Raw genomic sequence first — 23,751 nt, forward strand, 5'->3', positions numbered from 1 at the left:
TATAAGTCTGGAGAGTATAAATACAAGCTCTGTAGGAGCTGTAGAATAAGGAGTTCATACCTTCTGGCCTTACCAGCCTGGAGTCTACCCTGCACATCACCGAGGATTTCCAACAGTAATAGGCGGGAAATTTATATACGTAGTAAGGGAAGAAAAGCTATATCATGAATATGAACAGAAAGAGTCCGTGTTTCCTGAATGTGTGCTATTCTGTCGCGACATTGAAAGAACAATGAAAGAATTGTCTCATTCACTTGAACGCAATATTTTCAAGTGAATTGGCATTTTGACTTCGTCACCCACGAAAGGTTGAAGTGTCCCGGCAATATAGCCCTTCACGTCGTCAGGGGTACTCGTCAGCTCAAAGTCCCGAATCAAAAGAGAGATCATGATCAGGAACTCTCAGTATTTAAAAAAACTCAGGAGGTTTACCAAGGCGCCAACCAATGCAGCTACGGGGACCGTCCAGGAAGGACGCGATATTCCCGTATGGACCATATGGTAGCTGGTCTTTGGAAGGCACTCCACCAGGAAGAAGCCAGCGCTCGGGTTTGAACTCCTCGGCGTCCTTTCCCCACACGAGGGGATCGGTATTTTGAACTGCGCTTGGTATATGGAACACCTAGCGATTGTTCAAGTATGACATTTAGTAGATAAGGAACATATCGACCTGTCCGGCCTTGATGGCAATCGAAGACACGGTCTTCCCGTCGACAGTGGTCAACGGCTGGCTCAAAGGGATCACATCGTCTTCCAAAGCAATGCGATCGGTTCGCGGCGCAGCCGGATGAACGCGCACCTGAATGCGATTAGTGAGCACTGAAATCTCCGATAGGTAGCTGCACGTACCCCTCACGACAAACAGCATCGAGGTATGGTAGGCTTTGAATGTGGTCGTAGCTAAAGTCGCTCAATTCGCGTGTTTCTTGACGCAGTTTTTGTTGAACAGCGGGGTGGCGAGTGAGCTCCAAAAGAGTGAAGCTTACAGTACAGGACGTCATTTCACGGCCTACCAGTCTGGCATATGGAATGAGGAAAGCTAATTGTGAAAATGCGGAGGGATAGCATACATGAATGTTGAGATCTAATGTCACTTTCAGTACGAGAAAGTTTGGGACGAAATCTGAGACTTACATTCTCCAGCAATGTGGTATGTGAGAGACGCTCGTCGTGCTTCGACTTCTTCTGGTCCTTGACCAAAATCGAAAGAATATCCCTTCCATCTCCGCTCTCCAATTGAGCCTTGTTCTGCCGGAGAAGTTCTCCCACAAGCCTGATAGCCACTCTCTTGGCAACACCATCTGTCTGCAAAGCTGGGATAGGGAGCTTAGTGATCCATGGGAAAGCACACATCATGATAGGCGCGAGGAACCCCGCCATGGTTCTTCCAAGCAAGACATCCTGGTGCCAAGACTCGGCAATGACCCTTGCTTCCTGGGACTCGCCACAGCCAAAATCATGACCGAACGCGATACGACCAATGATATCGAGTCTGTTCAACCATCAGAAGTGAGGTACAAATGATGACGGGCGAGCCGAGAACTGACGTGCAAGCCGATACAAATGGAGAGATATCCACTGTGGTCTCGTATCCCTGCGATCTGACGTAATTTGTAACTCGCCTTACAAACTGTTGTAAGAAGCAGTCAGCATAGACGGAGTTTCATTAAGTTATGTATGATATGCCTTCTGGGTGCATTCGACGACATCATCAGACATCCCTCTCACGGCAGCGAACCTGTAAAAACAACGGATAAACTCGAACAGTAAAATACGGCATTTCAGATTCACGTAAATGCTGGCGCAATGAGCCTGCGTTGGTGCCTATGTTAGTCGCCCTGAGCACATACGACACCCTTTCCAATCAGCTTATCCGTCAATGGTAGGAACGCAGGCGCTTTTGCTGGTAAGGGATTTATCAGCAAAACAAAATAGAGAATAGGAAAGAAAACACGAACGGTATCGATACGCGTTTGCAAGGATGTGGTGAGACGCAAGATTATCTGCGGCGACAATCTGATTCGGATCTTGAGAATATTTCTAGAGCTAATAGTCGCAATGAAGACACACCACGTCGCGTTGAAAGAAAGAAGCCTTGATTCTATACAAAGATCCTAGATCTGTGGCCCATTTCAAGTACACTTTGCAAGCTTCATGCTGCCACACAACGTATTCGTGGCCCCAGAGCCAATGAGCTTCAGGTGTTGGCTATAAGAGCGTTCAGTGTCAGTCGTTTATCGGTGTTAAATAAGATACATACAGCACAGCGAATCTTGCTTGCAGGGTCTTTTTTACGTTGGACGTAGCGAAGAATCAGAAATGAGAGTAAAGCCAAAGAGATGGGGAAAAGAGTTCCGAGCCTCAGAAACGACATAGCAGAACAGTAGATAGGGATAACAAATAGAATCAGGAGGTTAGAACCAATGATTATTCACTGGCAATTCAGATCCACTTACATCAGTCCGTCAAGATGGTCGACAGGCTTTTGGGCGTCTTCGGCTCTGCCGGACTGCCCGAGCGCCCTAGGTAGAAAAAGAGGCAATTGATTTTCCCTTACTAATTGAACCGTACCCTTGAGTTTCTACGGAGTATGAGGCCTAGAAAAGAACGAGATTTCCAGTTCTTGAGCTTGCATGAGGGCTAATCTCCTAGCTGCCGGATCAGTTTTTATCGTAACAAATATACAGACGTTGGAGATTCAAGTCTTCTCCAGTTCTGTCGAGGCCACCCTGACGCACGAGATCGGAGCCCTCTTTCAAGTTGACACAGACGTATCAGAACTCTCAATGCAAATCTGATTTCAGGAACAAGATTCGAGAGAGGAGGACGAAAGAAATATTGCAGGCATCGCAATAAGAATAGCGTAAAAGAAAAGCAAGGCTCATCAGTGAATGGAAATTAGAAGTAAAATCGGCAATGTTACCGCAGCGAGTTATGTGTCCTTGCCAGGCTGTTACCGAGTCGTCGGATTCGTTTCGACCTTAGATTCCAACCACCATGCTGATCTCATCAGGGTCGCCTCCCCCACCCTTTCTTGAATCGAGTCCTTTCAACATATGTCGAGCTTTCTGCGCTGAAAACGGAGAAATACGATACCCGTTTTTCTGCGTTTCTGATCTTATAATCTGTTCATTTAGATTTGATATTGAACTCATTAAAATTTCCAGACGTCTCTATCGCTACCGGACGTCAGTCCAATCGGAGGCCAGAAATATCTCACGCGTTTGAGATATGAACATCACTGCTGCCGTTCTTTGTTTTTATTCGTCCTGTCCTCTGCCTCAGGGAAAGGAGTGACCTCGACGTGACAACTACGTGTATTCTCTATCTAACAAAGTGTCTTCAAGTTGAACACGACAGAGACGTCCGGATTCTGAAATCATTCATATGCTCTGATGGTCGTGTAATACCTCGCAACACATACAGGTAATTACAAAAACCGACATACGAATACCAACAACAAACGTTCCACTGATGAAAATAAAAGTCTTCAAGTACGAATCGTAGCCTGAGGAATAGCGGGTATTCCACGACGACTATTTCGTAGCTCACAATGCCGTCAGGAGAAGACGCTCAGGTTCTGATCATCCAAGGCAAGACACTCGAACAAGTGGATCGAGGACCGGCCCGCACGTAATAAGCCTGAAGATTTGAGAGATGCTAACGAGGGATATGTAGAAGAGACGAAGTAGATGGTAAGTAATCTTTAATTTTTGTTCTTTTCTTCTAATAATCGTGCATCAGTTCAAGAAAACTCTACTCGGTGTGCACTTTCAACAAGCTGGGCCTCGGACACAACGACATGCGCCCAGGAAACATCATCGTCACTCCCTCTAGAGAACCCGTGGTCTTCGACTTTACTATGGCGCACAAAGTTGACCCAGCTGAAGTACGAGGGCGCTTCAGAAACCCTGCCATGGTGACCGGCCCTCTCCGACATTGTTGCGACCAGCACGAAGAGGAAATTTTCAAGTGGGTTGACGAAGAGTTGGCGAAGCCGGCTCATGGATCCGATACTGACTATCCCACGGCCAGAGTTTTCTCTACATACTGCGACGAATTCTGTCTAAATGATACAAGAATGAAGAAGCCACAAGCTTTCACAGGCGCCTCCCAGCCACCCAGTTCTCTAGTTTAATTTTGTGTATGTATACTATGCTCTCTTTTGTATAATGAAATCCTTGTAGCCAAGAATAAATAATTTTAGGTATGCCAGAAGAGGCCCGAAAGCATCCAGTCGCGACGGTCCAAATATGTGGTCCAAGCGATGAGGGGCTCTCAAGGCCCCCGTCCAAGAAAACGTTATTCCAACCCTTTCATACGAACAACAATCTCCCGCCACTTGACCAGCTTCCTTGTATCCGGCATAAACTCATCTCCCTGCCACTCGCTGAGCCATTTCACCAATTTCTTCCACGGACTCCCCGGCTCCAATCCACACGCCTCCGCCCAAAACACCAACGCCATCGCCACCATATCTGTAGTGGGCTTGATTTCCAGTTCCTTCATCCATCCAAACACGTACGGGATCTCCTCCTCCTTACCCGTTAGGCCCAGCAGCAGCAAATAATCATAGCAGTTCTGCGTAGTCACACTCACGTTTATCATTCCCGTCCCAGGTCCAGCTTCGAGGTCAACCTTCCGCTTCCCCAGCCTCACAGGGGGATCAAGGCCGGCCAGCGATGGCTTCATGTTAAACACTGCCCAGCGAAACATACACCCGACCTTGTCGACAGGACGCTTCCATACCCCAGGGCGGTACGGCTTAGGTTTCTGATCCCCAAGGAGATTAACAAACGACCTCACGACATCTTCTCTCGTCTGCGGCTCCCTTGGTCTCCAGAGCAACTGCGCCAGTGCCCCGCGTAAGTTATCATCCATCTTCAATGAGAGCCGTATGCACTGCAGCAGGAGCGAAAAAGTCCTTCCATCCGGGTACACGCCGTACATCCCTGCCATATGGTCCCATAGAAGAAAGACGACATCCGGCCGCTTGATGTGGTATAGAGATAGGATGAATTTGTTCATCGCGACGACGGACACGTTAATGGGCTGCCGAATGCGGTATGAAGCCCGGAGAGGGACGTCCACCCTCGCGCTGCTTTGCTCGAGGAATGCAAATGCCTTGTGGGGATGCCCGATGTGAGTGAGCACTTGAAGGCCGACTGAGAGAAGCCTGGTGTCTTGCATTAAACCGGAGTGGACGAGCTTAAACCAATGTTGCTTGGCGCTCCGTAGCTCTCCTCGCTTGAAGAGCGCTCGCAGGAAGAGCGCGCGCAAGAGAGAAGTGTAGGTAAGAATAGACGGGCGGATGCGGCGTTTCCCTGTGCCCTTGTAGTACAGTGAAAGAATACCTTTGGCTGGGATGTGCCGACGCTCCCGTCGTGCCAGAGACGCAAAGGTGGCATTCCATTGTCGATCCGTCATCTGTGGTTTGAACCCGAGTGGTTTATGGTTCACGGCACGTGTATACGGTGCACTTTGGGGCGTCATACCACGGAGGAATTCGAACGCAGAGAAGTCGTCGCGTCGTTGAATGTTAGAAGACAAATAGAACTTTTTGACCTCTGCCCGATATTGTGCTGGGTCTTCGATGGCACCATGCTTGGCAAATATCCGGATGTACGCCTCGAGATGGTCAGTATCAGGAATCCTCCCTTCTCGCAACATGCGCTCCCGGAGGTATTTGGTCAACTCCAGGGTGATCCAACGGTCATTGAGCAAGATAAGGTATGTTGACCGCCATAGCTTGATATGCCGTGATTCCATCGCTTGTAGGATCCGGAGAACCAACCTGGCATGCTCTGGAGAACGAACGCGACTGGTCGACATCGCATGCAAAAGGAGATTAAAATGAGCAGACGGGGGAGTCAACCGTATGAGGAGAAATTGGTCGACAACACGCTGGATAGGCTGGCTGAGATTGAACCTTGCGAGATGGAGGGTGAAGAGAATCAGAAGCCCCGGCTTGTACTTGTACGAGATGGAGTCCAAATGCGACCAGGCGAGCTCGAGCAAAACGCCCGCGGCATGATGAGGTGTGCGTACTTTGAATGCGACCAGGGCAAGCAATAACCACTCTGGTAAGTGCTTCCTCTGATCATCCTGCTCTCGCGTCGTGTACCCCTCATCTCGGAGAACCGATACAGCTTGTTCGATGTCGGACTTGGCCATAATGTGCTTAAACCTAGAATACTCTTCAAACGTAAGATCCTGCTTGAGGAGCCCGACGTGTAAATCGAGACGCTTATGTGTGCTAGCAGCGAACAGGATGCGCCATACAGGGTAGTGTGTCGCGTTGAAGAGGTAGCGGACGTAGTACTGGCCGATAGCTGGGCGCGACGAGGTAGTATCAACAGTAGGACGCAGAGGCAAAGCTTTGGTCACTACACAACGTATTTGTTGGCATCGAAACGAAGAATATCGCGGGCGATGTGCAGATCTGCAGTGACTTGTGAGCAATAAGAAATTGAGGGTAAAAACTTTACCCATACATGCAATCCGAAAAGAAAGGGCTCCGTAAAGAGAGCTCAAGCTTGCTTGATGAAAGAGCTGGCGACGAAGGCGAAGGGAGCTGGCCCTCAGCACGCTGTGAAATCGTGGCCGACAGAGAGCGTGTTTGTTGCCATGCTCTCCGTACTAACAAAGAATTTCGCATACGATATTCATCTAAAAGAAAGGGTTAATACTGGAAAATCACGACAACAGCAGCATATCCTACCTCGCGACGTAAAACTGTGAGGTCAAGTTGAACTTGTTGTGCCTTTGTGTTATATTTTATTTCATATACATTTTTTTCGTCCCGCAAAATTTGTGCTCGCCACAAAATACAAATAGTACCACATAAAGAGCCACCAGCGGACCTGAAAATATTTTCTCAGTAACTCCCTCATCATCCACGACAACGAAATGCCTCGCATCTTGTTCGTCAGCGGTTTCCATCCCTCTACTCGTGCTCGAGACTTGGCCTACGAATTCGAACGGTATGGTGGATGCTTTGGACTGGAAGAAGTACTCATTTTCCCTTTGTCGCAGATTTGGTCCCTTGGTTCGATGTGACGTCCCTGCCCCCCGCAATCCCCACGCAAGCTCCAACCCGTGAGTATACATCTGAGTTTTTGCCACCCATTCTTCGCAGTCGATTGGTGCCGCCGAGTGTCAATACGCGTCGATACGAGTCGTCGAATTTTGCTCGCGAATTTTTTTGGCGTCGATACTCTGCTTGCCGCAATGATTTCCCGAACCAAAAGTCGCTCAACGTACCCTCGAACACCTCGCAGTTACGCCTTTGTCGAGTTCCGTCAGCAACGTGATGCTGAGGATGCGTATTACGATATGTTCGTGTTTAGCGCACCGTTTTGTTTCCGCAGTCTGACATCTGTTTCAGGCATGGGAGATACTTTGAGGGTTCCCGTCTGAGCATTCAGGTATGTGTCTGTCTCCTCCATCATGTTCATCCGTTGACCATCTCACCAGTGGGCCAAGAACCCTCCGTCCTCCGTGTGGCGCTACGAGAGACGGACCTCTCCTCCTCATCGACGTGACCGCTCCCGGAGCCCACGCCGACGTGACGATAGGGATGAAAGAGCTGAAAGGATGGACAGAGACAGAGGAGACAGAGATAGAGACAGAGAACGCCGCAGGAGGAGCAGGAGCCCGGACCGGAGGCCACGTAGTCCAAGCCCCGAACGCAGGCGTGATGACAGGGCGAGGACTCCACCCCCGCTCGAATCAAAATATGTCGACCCCAAGCTCGATGATCGTGACCGTGACCGTGCGCAGACCCCACCATACGATCACTAAAAATAACCAGTACTCGCTTGTCGCTTACTCTTATGTACTGGTTTGAACTGTTTTTGTAGCCCCAGATTTACGTAACTGACCTATTTCTTTTTTGCAATGAAAAAGATTGCCCTTGTTTCAGTGGCGTCCTTATCATAGTTCCAACTTAATCATGCTTATGAATTGTTCTTGCAAGTTGCAATCATATGTGCAACCGGTCTTACTTGATACCTATTCGAAGCAAGGCGGTTTCCAAGTGGATTATTATTGAAATAATGTACTCTCCTTGCGCGCCGATAACAAATCCTGGACGTCGAACAGAGAAATTTTTCTCCTTTCGAAAACAAACGGTTTGGACCTCTGAATCCGTACCTAGGGACAAAAAAGCTTGACAACTATCTTCGACTGATATACTGATACAATACTGCCTGATGCATGCAATGCTGCTACTGGTACCGTCGTCGACTATCCGAGAGACGGTATCACTTGGATGCTGCGGGCGAAAGAAGGAGAGAAGGACGAAATGCGAAAACCCAGATGCGCTCGATGGTCAAAAGCGGTCTTCGACATTATTGTTATCGCATTGCGGATCCTTCGTTTGAACCCCAATACGGGCTTCGGCACTGACAAGAATTCAATTACGAAGACAAACATCGACTAGAAGGGAAGTTAACATCAGTACCGTTCGACATCTTGGCGATTCACTAACATCCTTGCCATTCTGAAACATCGATTATTTCGTTCGAAATGAAATTCATAGCTTGGTGCTTGCTAAGGCCATCAGATGTTGCCATGCATCTACGTATCCTAGAGCCAGCGCCGACGGGATGATAGGGATGAAATAGCTGAAAGGATAGACAAAGACAGAGAGCGCAGACCCGGGAGGAGGAGCTTGGAGCGCGGTAATGCGTATACAAGGAAATAACGTAGAAAATTTAACGTCTGAGAGGCGGCAGTCAACTGAAGGAAAGATTTGGTAACCTTAGTTTGATACCAGCCAAAAAAAAATGAGCAAAGAAACAGCGTCTGATCAGCATCGGGCCCACAAGCTAGGTTTCGCCCACGTTCCCGATCTACTTGGCAATTTCCTCTTCGTGTTGGTCACAACAATGTCGAAGAGAGCCAGTCGCCATGGCAGGGTTTTCGAAGCGATCCCGTACGTCAGCTGGGTCGCCGTTGCAGCACGCCATAACAAAGTCGAAGACCACGGGTTCTCCAGAGGGAGTGACGATGATATTCCCTGGACGCATGTCATTGTGCCCAGCTCGTTAAAGGCATGCACACCGAGTAGGACTTTCTTTCATGCCATGGTTAGAGGAAAAGAGGAAAACAAAAGAGTACTCACCATCTGCTTCATCTCTTCTACATATCTCTCGTTGGCATCCCCCAAATCTAAGATCTTCAGGCTTAATATTATTATGTACTGGCCGGTCCTCGAGCCACTGTTCAAGCATCTTGCCTTGGATGTATTCCATGAGCAGGACCTGAGCGTCTTCGCCTGACGGCATCGTGAGCTATGGAACAGTCATCAGTAGCCCGATACAAGTGACGGGAGCTGACCTTGTGTTTCCTAAAGTGATATGGTACAGGCTCTCCTGCAATGACTCGAGCTCCCGATAGGTCTTTGGTACGCCAGAGGGTCCATGGTCTGACGTAGTTGTACACGTCCAGATACCAGTCGATGTCGGGTGGGCGGATGAGGGAGGGCTGGATGATCATGATTACTTTACAGAGAATGTTCTTGTCAAAATTGACGTCAGCGAGCCATACTTGTGAATACTGATCTTTGTGGATGAATAGATGTGGGGCGTCGACCAAGATAAGGTCGAAGATACCGCTATCTCTTGCGAACAATGGAAAGGGACGTTTGTCGAAGCTCGATGGGGCAGTATATAGATCTAATTTAACAGAAAAAGTGTAGCCTCTGTGCAAGGGATTGATGCATGCCTCTCTACCGCGCACGACGAGCAGGTCGTGATGCTCATTCAGCGCGTCCGTTGACGCTTAAGCTAGTTCCGGAACTTCCGGTCCGACATAATCTAATACGGAGGCCAAATAGATATCATTACGTTCTCTTCTTTACCACCAGCACCAGACCGACACACAGCCATCAGTAGCGAACCCCAGCACCGAAGGATGATATCTAACCCCATTACTTTGTGCTGAAAACGCCTTTATCGAAATATGGCAGAAGCACACGATGCACCGTGAGTGTTACATGCAAACATTCCAAGATTTCTGACTCCTCTAACATTTGGTTCTGTCCAAAGTCGCTCTTCTGAGGCTTCATTCGAGTCTCAAACACTTCTCAGAGATTTTCTGGCTTCATTGTACTCCAAATACTCCTGGCTGAAGGAATTTTCGTCGGAACTCTCTACGGCTTCTACTCACCAGGACGATATTTTCACCAGGCCTCCTCTCAGTCATTCTGTGCGAAACCTAGACGAGGCAGCTATGAAAATAGAGGCTGATATCAATATAGCCCGCCGTGCACTTGATTATCTGGAGCGCCAGTAGGTATATGTGCAGCAAATAACCGAGCATTCCATCCATCTTTCCCTCAGCGCCAAGAACCCCTTCCCTGGGCTGGAGTGGCCTTTTCTCAAGCACCCTCGCTCAAAACTGTCAAATGTACTGACCTCACCAGAGGCACAAAAATCAATCCCCCCCTTTCTCCAATAATTTCCTTCTCTGATACACGCCTGTATGAGGGTCACGAACTGACCCGTCACTTCCTTCAGAGTCTCGAGCTGACCTCTCTGTTATTGGCAACGGCACTGGGAACAGATTCAAATGATACTGGAAGGACCGAATCCTGTCCTCCTGGCGCGCTCCAGTCGCTCAATATTCTGATTTCTAACTCCGGCTGCACCCTCACGAAGCTCACCCTTGCCCGCGCCCATCTGAATGACGGCCTCGTAGACATTCTGAGATGGTTGCGGACGCTCTGCGAGTTGGAGATCATGATCAAGGCATGGACGGTGATGGACGGTGATGTGCTCCATGCTGTTGTATCCTCCTTGGCAGAGGTCGATGATCATGGACGATACTGTGTTGTTCCTCACCTCCGCTCCCTATCTATTGAAGCATGGGGCTTCATGTCTGACACGGCGACATTTTTTGACCTGGATTTCGTTGAGATGATCTCCTCTAGAGTGAGAATGGCCGAGTCGTGTCTCCATTGTACTCGAAGAACGGCTGGGGTGGTCTTTGACCGGTAGAGATGAGGATAGGCTGAACTTGTTGTCCGAGGCTGGTCTTTGGGTTTGTGTGGAAATGTACAACTGGGACTCGACTCGGACTCGGATGACATGGGTTTTGGCTTCTTCTGAGATGTACTATAGTGTACCTTGAGCTATATTCGATCGCCTCATGTACAATAGCTTTTACTAGACATACTCGCCGTTGGAATCGCCGATATTTTGTAATAGCATCTCGCTATGAAACATAATCATTTATGTGGTTTAAAATCATTTTCACGTCCTTCGTGCCGACTTTGGGCATGATGCTAAACCACTAGAAGTACCAGTTACTTAGTCAGAGAGCTAGTGCCAAACAGAGACCAAGACTGCTTGAAATCCTGAGGAAAGTAGGTCGGTAGGTCACCAGCACGATATGGCCGGTCCACACAATGAACGCCGGTCCGACGCAGGCAAATACGAAGGTTTGCAACTATTCAGTAAGACTCAGCGGCCCTTTCCTACGGTATATAGGACAACTATAGACTTCTTGAAAGACCCGATATGTGAACTTTGCCCTCGTAATGTAGCTGTTTCCGTGCCAACTGTGCAGCGCTTTTCAAAACTTCGTTAGGGTTTTCCATTATCCCTAGAGTCAAACTCGTTGAGCCAGAGTGAGACGGTGTTCAAAAAAATATTAGAGAAAAGAGCGTAGAATATAGATATTACATAGAAGAGAAAGGCCGCTTTAGGAGGAGGCACTTATCAAAAAGATCTGAGTGACCAAACCTCCGGCGTTATACTAGCGAAGAAACGTACCCACTAATCCCATTCAATAGCGGATACACGCTTCGCCAACTCGGCCTTAGACCATTCGATGATTTATTCCTCATGACGTTCGCAGCAATCTCGAACGAGAGTAGCCGCCTTCAGAGGATTTCTGAATATTTTTCGAACCTTGCATGGGCCGACTTTACAGCGCGCCCTAGTAAAGTCGATTCACACGGGCTCTCCGGAGGGAGTAATGATGATGTTCGATGAGCGTATATCTCTGTGTCCGATGCCAAGCTTGTTGAAGGCATCAACGCCGAGTAGGACCTTCTTGAGCTGGTGTATGATGTTTGAGTCAAGAGAACAAAGCCACTACTATAATGCTCATCATCTCCTTCGTCTCTTCCATATATGCTTCGTTAGCGTTCCCCAAGTCTTCGCGTTTCTCATGCGCTGGCCGGTCCTCCTTCCACTGCTCGAGCGTATTGCCTTCGACGTATTCCATAAACAGAACGTCCGCATCTTCTTCCGCCGGCATCGTGACCTACACAGACCCACACACGCAACCGTTGATAGATGGCAACTGACCTTTTGCTTGCCAAAATAACATGGCACCGTACTTCCTTCCAACGGCTTGAGCTCCTAATATGCCTTATCTTCAGTGCGCCAAAGAGTCCATGGTCTGACGTAGTCTTGCGCCTCCAAATACCAGTTAGGATGGGGAAGACATATGAGAGAGGGCTGGATGATCTTCATGATAACCTTGCCGAGGAATTTTTGATGTTCGCCAAAGGCATAGACGTCCGAGACCCAAACTTGGGAATACTGTATATCATGCTGGAATGGGGGCCGCCACCAAGATCAGCTGGAAGGTACCGCCACTGTGTGCATATAGGGACAATGGACACGACGATCATTGGTGGGGGGAGGGTGCAGACGGACGTCCAAAAGTTTCGCGCCTCACCCGTAGAAGTAAGTGCTTCCTGAGCACCGTACGATACATTCTGAGGTCATTCGAAGGAGGAGAGGCAAAACGCCGCAACCGGAGTATCGATGATGGTAGTAGAAGTCAGAAGTCGTTCCTAGTCCGGGATCCGCAAATACCAATCTTGGCCTTGACAAACGAACCCGACCGTCGATTAGAAGATATAAGTCAATATCAGTACCATCCGGCATCAAAGTGCTTCAGTAACATCCACGTCGCATAAAATATTAAATGCTTTTTTCGCGGCCACCGAAGTGAAGTTCATAAATTGGTGCTCAGTAGTGATCAGATGCTGCCATGTACTTATGTATTCCGACTACCAAAACGAGCTGAGGCTTCGTATTGCTGTTCAGCGTCGATAGGACGCAAATCTGTACGTTTGTTGAGGAAAACCCGAGAAGTGAATGTATCTAACCAGAGCGATTGAATCAAATTGGAAATGTTGGAAGAACTAGGAAACGTACCTGTCACAGTTCCTTATTTCAGTGGTCGGTGAGAGGTGTGCTTCATGGATAGAATGTGTCAGGGCGTACGCTTGCATCGTTGCGCATTGGCCAGGGCGAGGCAATCCGAGTCGTGGACATGACATTGGTGTTTCCCTTTCACACATCGGGAAGGATAAGCACAATGCGAAGGCGCCTGCTATCATAGACGCGGTAGTCCTGGTCAAAGAAATCCACGTGAGAATGCGACTGCTGCAAACAGAGGGTTACCTTAGAGATTGCAGTTAATCGCACAAAATATGAAAGGTGGGCAGACTAGATGAAGATAATCGCAGGAAAGGATAAAGGAAAGTCTTGGCTAGAGAATACCATACAACAGGGTCATTTACCCTCGGCGAAAGGCGACAGTGCTTAAGCTCATTTTTATGATCTGTACAGGTCGTTCCTTCAGTTTAGTGGCGTGACAGCCCACCATGCCGGCCTTGATAGCTACCGATTCGAAGCTTCCCCGCTTTCATGCTGAGGAGGTCTCCTAAGAAATTGGAGCAACGCCCAAATCGAAGAAGCGACCCTTCTAGTGTAAGACAAGATTTGATGGTTCTCATGCGTGCATGTATTCGTTGTCTAACGATTTCGAGTGTTTATTCAAAAACATCATCAACTGCAACCGGGATTTTACACAACACCAGACGCAGCCGGTATAAGCGCCTCTTCGTCTCCACCTACAGCCCACTAAGTAAAGCAGCATCAGACAATCGACAAACCACGCACCTTCATAGAACTTCTGCAAAAATGTCTTCTTCGTGTTCTCCTGCGGCTTCAAAAGGATACCCATCACCTGGTCCGGGAGTTTCCAGCAGTTCATCGTCTCTTGGTATTCCTGCCTACCCCTCAAGAGCAGCAATTCGATGGCGCGGGGATCAGTGACATGCCGATGGCGCTCAAAGCGCTGGCGGATGCAGTAACGTATGTAGGCAGGGGAAACGTTGAGGGCGTAGAGAGAAATGATTTCCGGGGCCTAAGTAGAGGTCATTACCAGGGTGAAAACGGATAACAAGTGGACGTACACCGTGGCACCAGTCGCGGTAGAGCTGGATAACACGTTGTCGGGCCTCTATCGGGCTCTGTGAACGAATAGATGGCCGCGCAAGACGTGCTGGAATCGTGAATGACATGGTTGCAGACAGAGTTCAATGACGCCGGTCAGCACTGGTTCTTGGAGACGGATTGGGGTATATATTCCCACAGTACCATTTCGTCCGGATTAGGGGACGAATCAAAGTCCGACAGTTTGCGCAATCCAATCGACCCTCATCTTATCCTTATCGTACATCGACAACCATGGTTCGTGGAACTGGTAAGCAAATCTATTTACCGCTTTTCTACGGTCCCGGATATTACTTCCTTCATTTCCAGGCAAATTCAAGCAGAAGCGAGGTGGTGGCAGGAACTTCAGGTGCGCCAGTCCATTTATCCTGCTGTATTCACGTCGCTGATGATCTACAGCAAGGACATGGTTTTAGATGAGAATGGTACTGCTGTATCTGCTGCACGGTACGCATTCCCAACCGGCGTCACTCATTTTCAATATCTGAACGATCGATTATTTTAGCGCTCGTAAAGACGAGGAGGAGGAATCCTCAGAAGAGGAAGAAGAAGAAGAAGAGGAAGAAGAGGAGGAGGAGGAAGAGGAGGAGGAAGAGGGAGAAGGAGAAGAGGAAGAAGACAAACCCGAGCTGAGTCGCGCTGAGCGCAAAGAACTAAAGAAGAAGCAAGCTGCCGAGAAACAGAAACAGAAACAGATAGCCGAACAGGAGGAAGAAGAAGAAGAGGACTTTATCAACCCCAACCATGTTACCAAGAAGCTCTACATATCCGACCTTGGTGCCCCGAGAGAGCTCAGCCGTCGTGAAAGGGAGGCCAAAGAGAAGAAGGATGCACAGGATCGGTATTGGAAGGTGCTATTCCCTTGCTTTATCTTCAAGTATCCTTTTATGAATGATTTTTTTGCAGTTACACCTCCAGGGGAAGACAGATCAAGCAAAGGCTGATCTGTCTCGTCTTGCAAAGATTAAAGCGGATCGCGAGGCTGCCCAGGCCAAGAGGAAGGCTGAGGCTGAAGGTATTTACCCTCCTTATATACTTTTCTCTCATGTTGTTTACTTTACAATCTACAGCGAAAGCACAAGAGTTGGCTGCGAAGCAGAAGGCTGCTGCTGGAAGACGATAAGCGAGTTCTATATCATCTTTTGTTGTTTTTTGATATTGCCAATACGCTGCTCTAACGTGAGACTGAGACTCTACATTTGTCAAGTTTACGAAAAGCAACATGTGCGCTGAACAGTGAACGTCCGCTTCAAACATTTCTAAATTTTTATTGTTTGAGGACAAAAATTATTACAATTCCCTGCAACAGTAAGTCGTCCTCAGGATTGAACCTGTATCATATCTTCCTGCTGGTACACCATGACATCTCTTTACAGTCGATTATTAGGAGATTCCATAGTCTGGTTTGCGAAGCTAGACGCTTCAGCTGATGTTCAAGGGCGTACCCTGTCGGGCTAGTGAGGATTTGAACGTCAGAATTGTTGGCGTCACTTCATTGACACTACAACAGATTTCTCTCATGTGAAACATTGTGAAATCTAATAAACGACAAGATTTCCAAAGAGCGTAATTTATCCACAGATATTAGGGTATAGCCGATTTATAAGGTTTCGGGGAATCCAACCATACGCAAGACCAGCTTGGTAGCTCCAATCGTCCGCAAACTCTGCCTTCCTGTATCGGTATTCAACTTCGATAGGCGAGTCGCTAATCGGAAAAATATCAACTGACCAGGTCCAGTATATATAACCGGCCGTGGACTTCTCATATGTCACAAGCTATGTCGATGACAGCCTTGCTCTCACCGTCAAATACCAGACTCAAGCATACCTGGGCCTCCCAGTACTTCCTCAGAAAGGCTTTGTATTCTTTGCTAAAACCATTCGCAGAGCCTGTCTTGCAACGGCAGTCACCAAACTTGGGACTGTCATCAAAATAACTACCATAGTAACAGTTCGGCTGATCATCTAAGAATCAGAGGAGTATGCGTGACTTTCCATTGAGATACTTTGCGCAATCAATAGGAGCGGCCGTGCACTCGCCGACGATTGTCCAGAGATGGAAGGAACACAACGACAGTCCCTCCTGGCACACTAAGGAAAATACGCTCGTCGTCGGTCCGTGAGACTTCCTAAACACATGAGTACAAACTGTGCGGCTGGGGAGACTCGGGCAGACTGCGTTGGAGAACATCTGGTGTCTATGTATGTCCATGGCCACACCGTCATATTTGTCTTCAGGGCACATGAAGTCTTTCCAATAGCTCAGGTCTTGGAATGCGTCGTGGATTAAAACAAGGGCGTTCCTTTGTTGGTTCGATCTATCGAATTGGGGAAGAAATGATGAGACTCAGTGTTGTCGACAAGGTGGCACGTCACCATACCGAACGGCAGGATATCCATCATAATAGTACTGGGAAGGTATTGTGAATGCTTTGTATCAGTGAAGAAGTGATACTTACCTCCTTTATGGCGAGCAGCGCCACATCGCCATAAAACCCAGCTGGCTTTAATCCAATGAACTCATGGTAACAATGCGAAGGATATATTGAACTCAACTCGTTCAACGCTTCTATCATGTCAACCTTGTCTGCAAACATTGAAGACATCTTGTAGAAAATGTCGTTGCTCCGTCCGATATTTGTGCGATTTGAATGCCATCCACTATCCGACAGCCGCCCTCAATGAAGGCGGTCCAAACATGGAAGAAGGAGACTGACGGGTAATGCCCAATAGCCGATGAGAAGACGAACATGATTCAAACTACCGGCAAAATGAATATCAGCGTAAAGACACAAGGTAGAGAGCACGAACCCCTCAGCAGCAATGTCGGCAAAATCAAATTCAGTAATCCAGGTACTCCAATGTTCCTGCAACATTTCTTTCGCAGTGTCGGTATCTTGATACTCGCAAAAGGTCCACTCCACTCGTCAACGACGTCAGGATTATCCAGAGCGAAGATCCAGAGCGATTTCATCACAACAGCGAATATTGCCTGAGTCACCTGTATTTTCGAATAGAGATGGAGTAATCCAGGACTAGAGACATCGCCGTTACTAAAACATCTTGGAAGGAGAGAAAAAACAAGAGGCGTACTTCGAGAACGAGCTATCCATCGAGGTTGACGCCTCGTACTTTATCCGTACCATAATTGAATGACGGCAAGATATTAGCAGAAACGGATTCTAGAAAGGCGGCGACGGTCACCGCGCGTCGAAGGGAGATAGCCATGGTGGAGAAGGGGGAAGGTTGGAGGAAAGTGCCGATACCTCAAGTCAGCCGTCTCTTAACGTCGAGCTATAAATGATCGATCGAGCCGGCCAGAAGGTATTAATAACGCATAGGTTTAAGTAACTTGCAACACGTTATCCACTTGCCATGTAAGCGAACGACCACGTCTCAAGGGCCGCGATGAAACTGCGCATCTTTCCACATGATAATAATCCCGAGGCGGAAGCCGGAGAGAAAAATAGAAGGCATGGTGGCAATGAAAAGAAGGATAACTCATCTACAAGAAATGTGTCGGCAAATGCCCATTTTTTCAGCCTTAGAACTTGCCACCGAAAACAAGGCAGAATCTCAATTACAGACCACGAGACATGTCAGAGTGAGAGTTACCACGGGTTGTGCATAACTAGCAATGGTTTTGCCTCATCGAGCAGGCGGTCACCGAGAAACCTATGCTCGAAGAACGGAGGGAATATGAATGACTCGGAGAATAATTGAGCGGTACGTGAGTGGAGCTCTCATTTGTATTGAGAGGTGTAATAACGCAAGCTCATGGGCATCTGGAGACCTCATGAAACTGAAGGAAGAAAGAGTAACCCAAGTCCTGACAACCGCCAAAAGCTGCAGGAGTAGTGAAGAGGGCCAAAGAAGGCATAGCGCAACCTTACTTGCAAGTTTCGCCCAAGCCCCGCTGCCATCTGGTGAAAAATTGTTGCATTGTTGTAGTCGTAGAAAGCTCTAGGGTTGCGCACGACACCCTAGGTTTTGGTACACCATGGTTTCAGACCGGAAAGTTACTGGTGACTAACCTCCCCTCGTTGGAGGGATTTTTGAAGTACCTTACCTATCATATGACTGTAATTCAGCACGATGATTCAATACTACATTATTACTGTGTGTATCTTTGATTTACAAAGTACACTAATAGATATGCAATGTTTGTAGGTAACATTACAGTTCATAATACCTACAAAATGTGTAAAAAGGCGAAGATAAAAATTCTGAAAAAAAAAACTGTAACTGCTGTGCGTCAGTCATGCGATAATACAACTGAAATACCGTATCAAAAACACTGTCACAGAGAAGGATCGGTGCAGAACTCTTAGACCTCTAAATGTTTGGTACGTAACTAACCCTCCAGCTTGATAGGAGGAGTATGCTCCAGCCCAGGATCGAACTGGGGGCCTCCAGATGACTCCTATGTCAAGGATCATACAGGCGTATGAGACTGGCGCTCTAACCAACTGAGCCACTGAAGCTCGTTCCATGGATGACTCACAGAATTAATTGACGAGTCGATCAATGAAAAGAGTGTGCCATAATAGTGCATGGGCTATGGATATCAATCAGGTGCAACTAATGTTTCTGAGGTCACCCAAGATGACTATCCTAGCTTCATCTGTCCACAGGCCACCCAGACTTTGCGCACGCAAGCGTTCAACTAAACCACAAGCCTCATCCAACTTTGCACAACCCTCTATTCCCCGTCATCATGTCTTGGTGGTGTGAAGGCTCCTGTGAGCATTCGTGTTGGTCGTTCCCGGAAAAATCATATCCAGTCCTCAGTAAATTTTGTGGCGAGGACAAGGTCAACGAAGCGAAAATCCATGGAAGAATGTGGTAAGAGTTTAAATAAGTAGGCAGTGCTCCCGTCATCATGTCACAGCATTGATCTCAGAGTAGAGAGAAGGGTAGTAACATTCAGGGTTAACATCACCGATATTCAAAAGTAAAAGAACTATGCCTGCCCATCCCCCGCCTTGATAAGATCCAGATTTGATACATCCACCTCCGAGAACGGTCGATCCTTCACTCTTCGCGTCTCCTTCTCTCTCTTCACCAACCAGCGATAAAGAAGTTTCATACAATCTTTGGCCTGCATCACCATTAGCGCCTTACCTCTATGCGCATCTAGAACAAGCACATACCACAATGAAGATTCCAAACCCAATCGAGTTACGCCACCAGACGGGATCGAGCTCCGCCCAAGGACTGACGCCACCCCAGAAAGCACGCAAAACCAGACCCCAGGGGACGACAGGCTTGCCCTGAGCATTGGTCTTGAGCCACGCTACAGGGAAGGGAACCTGACTCTGCCATGGCGGACGCACGCCAAGGAACTTGCGCATGTACAACGAATGCTTTGAGAGCATCAAAAGCAAGGAGCCCATCCTGTTTGCAATCGTCGGTAGAAGAAGAGCACCCCCGATTCTACGACCAATGCGGCTGGGAGACTTGATCTCAATGGTGATATCAGCCAGCTGCTGACCGACGGCATCGCCATTGGCCGGGGGAGCAGGAACAACAGCAGGAAGATTAGGCTCTACCGCCTGTTCTTCTGCTGGTGCAGGCGGTCGTTCGCCTTCTTGATCCCGCTGCTCGTCGTCAGCATTGAATACGAACCGGAGGTTATCCTCGTATTCTGTCGGATCCCTCGTACCAAGGATTTTGTATGAGAGCCTCGCGAAGCAAGCGCGATATATAGCGTTGGTAGTGGGGAGGATAACGCAAGCGAATGCGTATGGAGATGGTGGCCACAAGGATGACTCGATGCGTATGTTGTTCGCGTAATTGTTATGGTGGATCAGAGCAAAGATGCCTCGGGGCATGAGAGAAAAGCACGCGATGATGGTGGGCATGATTGGGGAAACGTGGGCATATCGAGAGACGACAAGGCTAATGGGGATGAGAGGGAGCTGAATGTATGCCATTATTGGCCAGTTGGACGGGTCGTCGGTGAGCACAAAGTCGTACATCCTGCAAATGGTTAGGCACGAAAGGGATTCAAATGTCGCTCACATACTCTTGTCCAAAGAATTGCTGGATTGCATGAGCACCGTATCCAGTGAGAAGAACGTATATCCCTGTTGGTCTCAGTACAGATATACAGCGAAAGATGGCATATCCCACTGACCAGCCTGCATGGACACCAAAAATCCAGCGAAACCTGTCCAGAGACATACCCTTCCCAACGTCGGCAGCTGTCGACTGCACCACGAAAGGATCCTCAAGAGTCTCGGATTCCGGCTCTCAATTTCGTATGGCGTTCTGCACTGAGGGCATGTCATGGCTCTCTCCCCAGCCTCCGCCGACGTGGCCTGTGCCGTCTGTATCCATTTCAGCAGACACGCTTCATGAGCAACGAGCGCGCATTTGCATGGATGTATCCAGATCCGTGGCGGAATTTCCGGTTCTGTTGCAGCAATTCAGACAATGGAATGTCAAAGAAATAGAAAATTCGCACTGTCAAAAAGTTCCTCTTCTCTACAAATATAGCAAAGCTTCACACGAAGGTCCTGTATGGAGGGAACATAGTCACTCATCGTGGTGCTGGTGCAGGGTGGGGCAAGCCCTTTTTCGGCAATCTTTGATTTTGAAATTCCGAATTCAAGGCAGCCATGTAATATCCAGCCAGTTCCTAACTTATACTGACTGTGACCACTGACTTGCTATATTTTCGACGCCGTACATGCCTTGTCAGCTCTGACTATTTCAATACTGGACCTCGTATAGCTCCGACTCCGTAATTCGTAGTTGTTGTATCTTGGCCTGAGCGCTTAAGGATTTGAGTCGAGGCTCTTTCTCGGACACCCTCCCGACATATCTGTTTTCATTCATACGGACCGAGCAAGAGGATGAAGCTCAGGCTTCTCGAAGTTTTGTTTTCGACAAGTATAAAAATAAACTTGTACCCGTTCGGACGCCATCAGGAGGACCCGTCAACGTCTCTTCAATAAATATGTTGTATTGGCCCTGTGAAGATTGGACCCATTGATCTTCTTCCACACATTGTAGCCTAAGAACACCATATAGTGAACAGTCAGGTCAAACATGAAGGCTTTGTAGATAACTTGCGAGATTGATAACTATACAAATTTATACACATAATGACCAATGTCTACTAGGTCAGCGGTGTCAGCCTTTGAGCTACGTGCATCGACCTTTGACAAAATCAATGAGCAATCTCAGGTCGCAAAAGGGGTATCCATCTTATATCTTCATCGTCCTCCATTTCGGCGGTTTCGTCGTCTTTAGCAAATTCTTCAGCTCGATGAAGTCAGGATCGTCTTCCGCAGGCAAAGAAAGATAGTCCTCGGGATCCGTACAGGCAACGGCGAGAAAGAGGTTGATTCCAGCACCAGGTTGTACTGGCTTCACAACGCCGCAGACCTTAGTGCGAAGATTGGTATGCTTCTGGAAAAGGTTCTCGACAGTCTTTTTCATCGTGAAGACTCTGTCGAATGCGGTTTTATCAGTGCCCCAACCTTTCTTCACGCCATACGCGAGGATAGCTGGACCATTCAAGGAGTAGCCACAGACACGATGATCTTCAATGGAAAACATGATGAGCTATCCATAAAGTGAGAAAGTGTACGTGACTTTTACGAAAGACGTACGAGAAGTAATGGTTAACGAGATGGTAGGAGCAAAGTGTAGTGACGGTGGATGTTCAAAGCGGTGTAGTAGATATTTCAAATTTCATGCACGGGATAAGCATATCTCGTGAATTTACAAGCAATTGCCAGAAATTTTGTCGTTTACTTCCTTCACTTTTGAACGATGACTGCTTCCTGGTCTTCCTCGTATCCGTAGTCAACATGAGCGGAGTAAAGAGATTATCTTCAACCTGCTCCAGGAGATACAAAAATTGCCTCTATGTACAATTTCAGGTGCCCATCGGATTTGTGGACTCTCTCAACCCTTCCATTTGCATCATGGCTACCGTCCGATCAACGTTCTTCCATTCAAAGTTCATAAAGGCGAGGACACGTTTAGGGATTTCCCGTGCTTTCTCATACCAGTCGAACCCACGTAACCTCGAGCATGAATGGTATTCCCCCTGGAATACCGCCTGCACTAACCTCATTGGCATCGCTGATAAAGATACGGCCGTCCTAAGCGTGGCACCACAGTTCATCGTCTACTGCGACGATGACATAGGTCAAGAAATGGACTTGGATTCAGAAAGCAAGCATGAGGATGCGGATGACGACGACGACGAAGCGATGGATATTAGTGATGATGATAACGACGAGGGAATGGATGTCGACAATGGCGACAGAGCTCGAGTTGACGGTGACGAGTCAGGCAATGGTGCCGACGACGAAACAAGTTGTATGTATCTTCTCTTAAATATGCTGTAAGCTCACGCTTTAGGCGAAATAGGTGTTGATGATTCAGGTACACAACATCCTTTTCATCGTTTCTTCATGTCACTGAATTGTTATTTGATAGATGACTTCGACGAAGGTCCGTTTGTCATGTATCACAACGCTACTAGATGAGGCTAATACCTATATCGGACCCCAATGATGACAGCGATGGTGCCGCCGTTGTGGAAGGTGTCCATCGTCGTTATTTCCATGTTCGTTATCACTAACGACCTGTTTTGAAAATGGTCAGAAGATTTCTTGTACGAAGGTGACGATTCAGATTCCGATGAAAGCCAATGCACTATTCCCGCCACTCCTACAAGTAAGGCCCAAATCGTCGACTTTGCCATCATCGTCACGATGTCAAAAAAGGCCACCATTGGCAAGACACATCAACACCGTGCGTGGTCAAAAGTTACCAGCCAAAGTGTTCCCTTCATCGCGGAGATCAAGCGATTTCCCAGCCGACGAATAGCTGTGAATGACCTGCGGGAAGAGATCGCATTAAATATTTCATATGCGTGCGATCAGGTCATTCTTCACGCCCTTCTCGTGACCAACATCACGAGATATACCAGGGTCGCGCCTCGATGGTCTCAGATGGTCAAGCTCGAATCTGCCGCATCTAATGCAAGGATGAAGGAGTTTGGTAGGCGCATCTATAGAAGCATATCTGGCTGATTGAATTGGAACTACTATGTACCCTTGGAACCCATAATGTTCAGTCCGTTAGATATCGGTCATCGAGAATTGTTGGGGAATTTCTTTTAGGTCCGAAAGTAATCCTCAGATTGCTTAAGAGACTAAGCCACCAATGCTTCACAGGTTGTTAAATGTTCGTTGACTTGGTCTACAGCGGTTCCTTCTGTAGCACTGTCCTTGGGACGTATTAATTACCAACTCCGTATTTACTCCTGTTGGCTCGCTGACAGACTCTCGATGGAGGTACCTCATTTATTCGACATTGTCTTGAAAATCACTTGATATAAGTAATGATAGTTAACACACAAGTGTCCCTGCGCTGCGTAACTTCTAGGCTCGAATATAGTCTCATTATGTAGTCCTTCACCACGCATAAAAATACGCCTAGTCCATCGGACGTCC

General features: G+C 47.9%; 10 protein-coding genes and 1 non-coding gene across 11 annotated transcripts; 4 read left to right on the top strand and 7 right to left on the bottom strand.

Annotated features, from left to right (window-relative positions):
- Positions 1 to 246: 246 nt before the first annotated feature.
- BT62DRAFT_980386 (cytochrome P450) lies at positions 247 to 2,374 on the bottom strand (the record flags this gene model as incomplete). Its single annotated transcript, XM_043189506.1, has 10 exons — positions 247 to 401; positions 433 to 622; positions 671 to 799; positions 846 to 1,009; positions 1,131 to 1,492; positions 1,548 to 1,630; positions 1,851 to 1,903; positions 1,959 to 2,016; positions 2,071 to 2,208; positions 2,261 to 2,374. The coding sequence occupies 10 exons, from the start codon at positions 2,372 to 2,374 to the stop codon at positions 247 to 249; spliced, it is 1,446 nt and encodes a 481-aa protein (XP_043040901.1).
- Positions 2,375 to 3,986: 1,612 nt separating this feature from the next.
- Positions 3,987 to 6,770, bottom strand: BT62DRAFT_948476 (uncharacterized protein). The gene is made up of 3 exons (XM_043188072.1): positions 6,722 to 6,770; positions 6,495 to 6,669; positions 3,987 to 6,442 (listed from the first exon to the last, which is right to left on the bottom strand). Exons 2-3 carry the CDS (start codon positions 6,656 to 6,658, stop codon positions 4,303 to 4,305), a joined length of 2,304 nt encoding a protein of 767 aa, XP_043040902.1. The 5' UTR covers positions 6,659 to 6,669; positions 6,722 to 6,770; the 3' UTR covers positions 3,987 to 4,302.
- A 139-nt stretch (positions 6,771 to 6,909) lies between these two features.
- Positions 6,910 to 7,945, top strand: BT62DRAFT_948479 (uncharacterized protein; the record flags this gene model as incomplete). The annotated part of the gene is made up of 5 exons (XM_043188073.1): positions 6,910 to 6,983; positions 7,036 to 7,098; positions 7,281 to 7,337; positions 7,388 to 7,427; positions 7,477 to 7,945. 5 exons carry the CDS (start codon positions 6,910 to 6,912, stop codon positions 7,801 to 7,803), a joined length of 561 nt encoding a protein of 186 aa, XP_043040903.1. The 3' UTR covers positions 7,804 to 7,945.
- A 1,922-nt stretch (positions 7,946 to 9,867) lies between these two features.
- BT62DRAFT_1075459 (uncharacterized protein) lies at positions 9,868 to 11,003 on the top strand (the record flags this gene model as incomplete). The annotated part of the gene is made up of 4 exons (XM_043179115.1): positions 9,868 to 9,989; positions 10,053 to 10,295; positions 10,347 to 10,413; positions 10,524 to 11,003. Exons 1-4 carry the CDS (start codon positions 9,967 to 9,969, stop codon positions 11,001 to 11,003), a joined length of 813 nt encoding a protein of 270 aa, XP_043040904.1. The 5' UTR covers positions 9,868 to 9,966.
- A 957-nt stretch (positions 11,004 to 11,960) lies between these two features.
- Positions 11,961 to 12,908, bottom strand: BT62DRAFT_1005016 (uncharacterized protein; the record flags this gene model as incomplete). The annotated part of the gene is made up of 7 exons (XM_043177099.1): positions 11,961 to 12,068; positions 12,109 to 12,276; positions 12,321 to 12,374; positions 12,420 to 12,569; positions 12,632 to 12,715; positions 12,776 to 12,814; positions 12,861 to 12,908. 7 exons carry the CDS (start codon positions 12,906 to 12,908, stop codon positions 11,961 to 11,963), a joined length of 651 nt encoding a protein of 216 aa, XP_043040905.1.
- A 927-nt stretch (positions 12,909 to 13,835) lies between these two features.
- BT62DRAFT_892794 (NADH dehydrogenase 1 alpha subcomplex subunit 6) lies at positions 13,836 to 14,335 on the bottom strand (the record flags this gene model as incomplete). Its single annotated transcript, XM_043183119.1, has 3 exons — positions 13,836 to 13,882; positions 13,932 to 14,178; positions 14,228 to 14,335. The coding sequence occupies 3 exons, from the start codon at positions 14,333 to 14,335 to the stop codon at positions 13,836 to 13,838; spliced, it is 402 nt and encodes a 133-aa protein (XP_043040906.1).
- A 166-nt stretch (positions 14,336 to 14,501) lies between these two features.
- On the top strand, positions 14,502 to 15,486 carry BT62DRAFT_1075461 (uncharacterized protein; the record flags this gene model as incomplete). Its single annotated transcript, XM_043179116.1, has 6 exons — positions 14,502 to 14,517; positions 14,577 to 14,616; positions 14,667 to 14,714; positions 14,773 to 15,118; positions 15,174 to 15,282; positions 15,338 to 15,486. The coding sequence occupies 6 exons, from the start codon at positions 14,502 to 14,504 to the stop codon at positions 15,388 to 15,390; spliced, it is 612 nt and encodes a 203-aa protein (XP_043040907.1). The 3' UTR covers positions 15,391 to 15,486.
- Positions 15,487 to 15,838: 352 nt separating this feature from the next.
- On the bottom strand, positions 15,839 to 17,497 carry BT62DRAFT_980389 (glycoside hydrolase; the record flags this gene model as incomplete). The annotated part of the gene is made up of 12 exons (XM_043189507.1): positions 15,839 to 15,941; positions 15,999 to 16,045; positions 16,098 to 16,206; positions 16,261 to 16,360; positions 16,436 to 16,587; positions 16,651 to 16,679; positions 16,729 to 16,946; positions 16,968 to 17,029; positions 17,081 to 17,192; positions 17,250 to 17,304; positions 17,363 to 17,374; positions 17,402 to 17,497. The coding sequence occupies 12 exons, from the start codon at positions 17,495 to 17,497 to the stop codon at positions 15,839 to 15,841; spliced, it is 1,095 nt and encodes a 364-aa protein (XP_043040908.1).
- Positions 17,498 to 18,651: 1,154 nt separating this feature from the next.
- Positions 18,652 to 18,753, bottom strand: BT62DRAFT_t66. Its single transcript has one exon. It is a non-coding gene; the product is annotated as a tRNA-Met (tRNA).
- A 120-nt stretch (positions 18,754 to 18,873) lies between these two features.
- On the bottom strand, positions 18,874 to 20,833 carry BT62DRAFT_967393 (uncharacterized protein). The gene is made up of 5 exons (XM_043188861.1): positions 20,739 to 20,833; positions 20,409 to 20,687; positions 20,298 to 20,358; positions 19,423 to 20,251; positions 18,874 to 19,370 (listed from the first exon to the last, which is right to left on the bottom strand). Exons 1-5 carry the CDS (start codon positions 20,815 to 20,817, stop codon positions 19,233 to 19,235), a joined length of 1,386 nt encoding a protein of 461 aa, XP_043040909.1. The 5' UTR covers positions 20,818 to 20,833; the 3' UTR covers positions 18,874 to 19,232.
- A 1,604-nt stretch (positions 20,834 to 22,437) lies between these two features.
- Positions 22,438 to 23,386, top strand: BT62DRAFT_931250 (uncharacterized protein; the record flags this gene model as incomplete). The annotated part of the gene is made up of 4 exons (XM_043186090.1): positions 22,438 to 22,609; positions 22,661 to 22,675; positions 22,730 to 22,744; positions 22,898 to 23,386. Coding segments are annotated over 4 exons (633 nt in total), but the record flags the coding sequence as incomplete, so codon positions are not given.
- Positions 23,387 to 23,751: the final 365 nt, after the last annotated feature.

The sequence above is a fragment of the Guyanagaster necrorhizus genome (assembly GCF_019112545.1).
Source record: "Guyanagaster necrorhizus MCA 3950 unplaced genomic scaffold BT62scaffold_10, whole genome shotgun sequence".
NCBI lineage: Eukaryota > Fungi > Basidiomycota > Agaricomycetes > Agaricales > Physalacriaceae > Guyanagaster > Guyanagaster necrorhizus.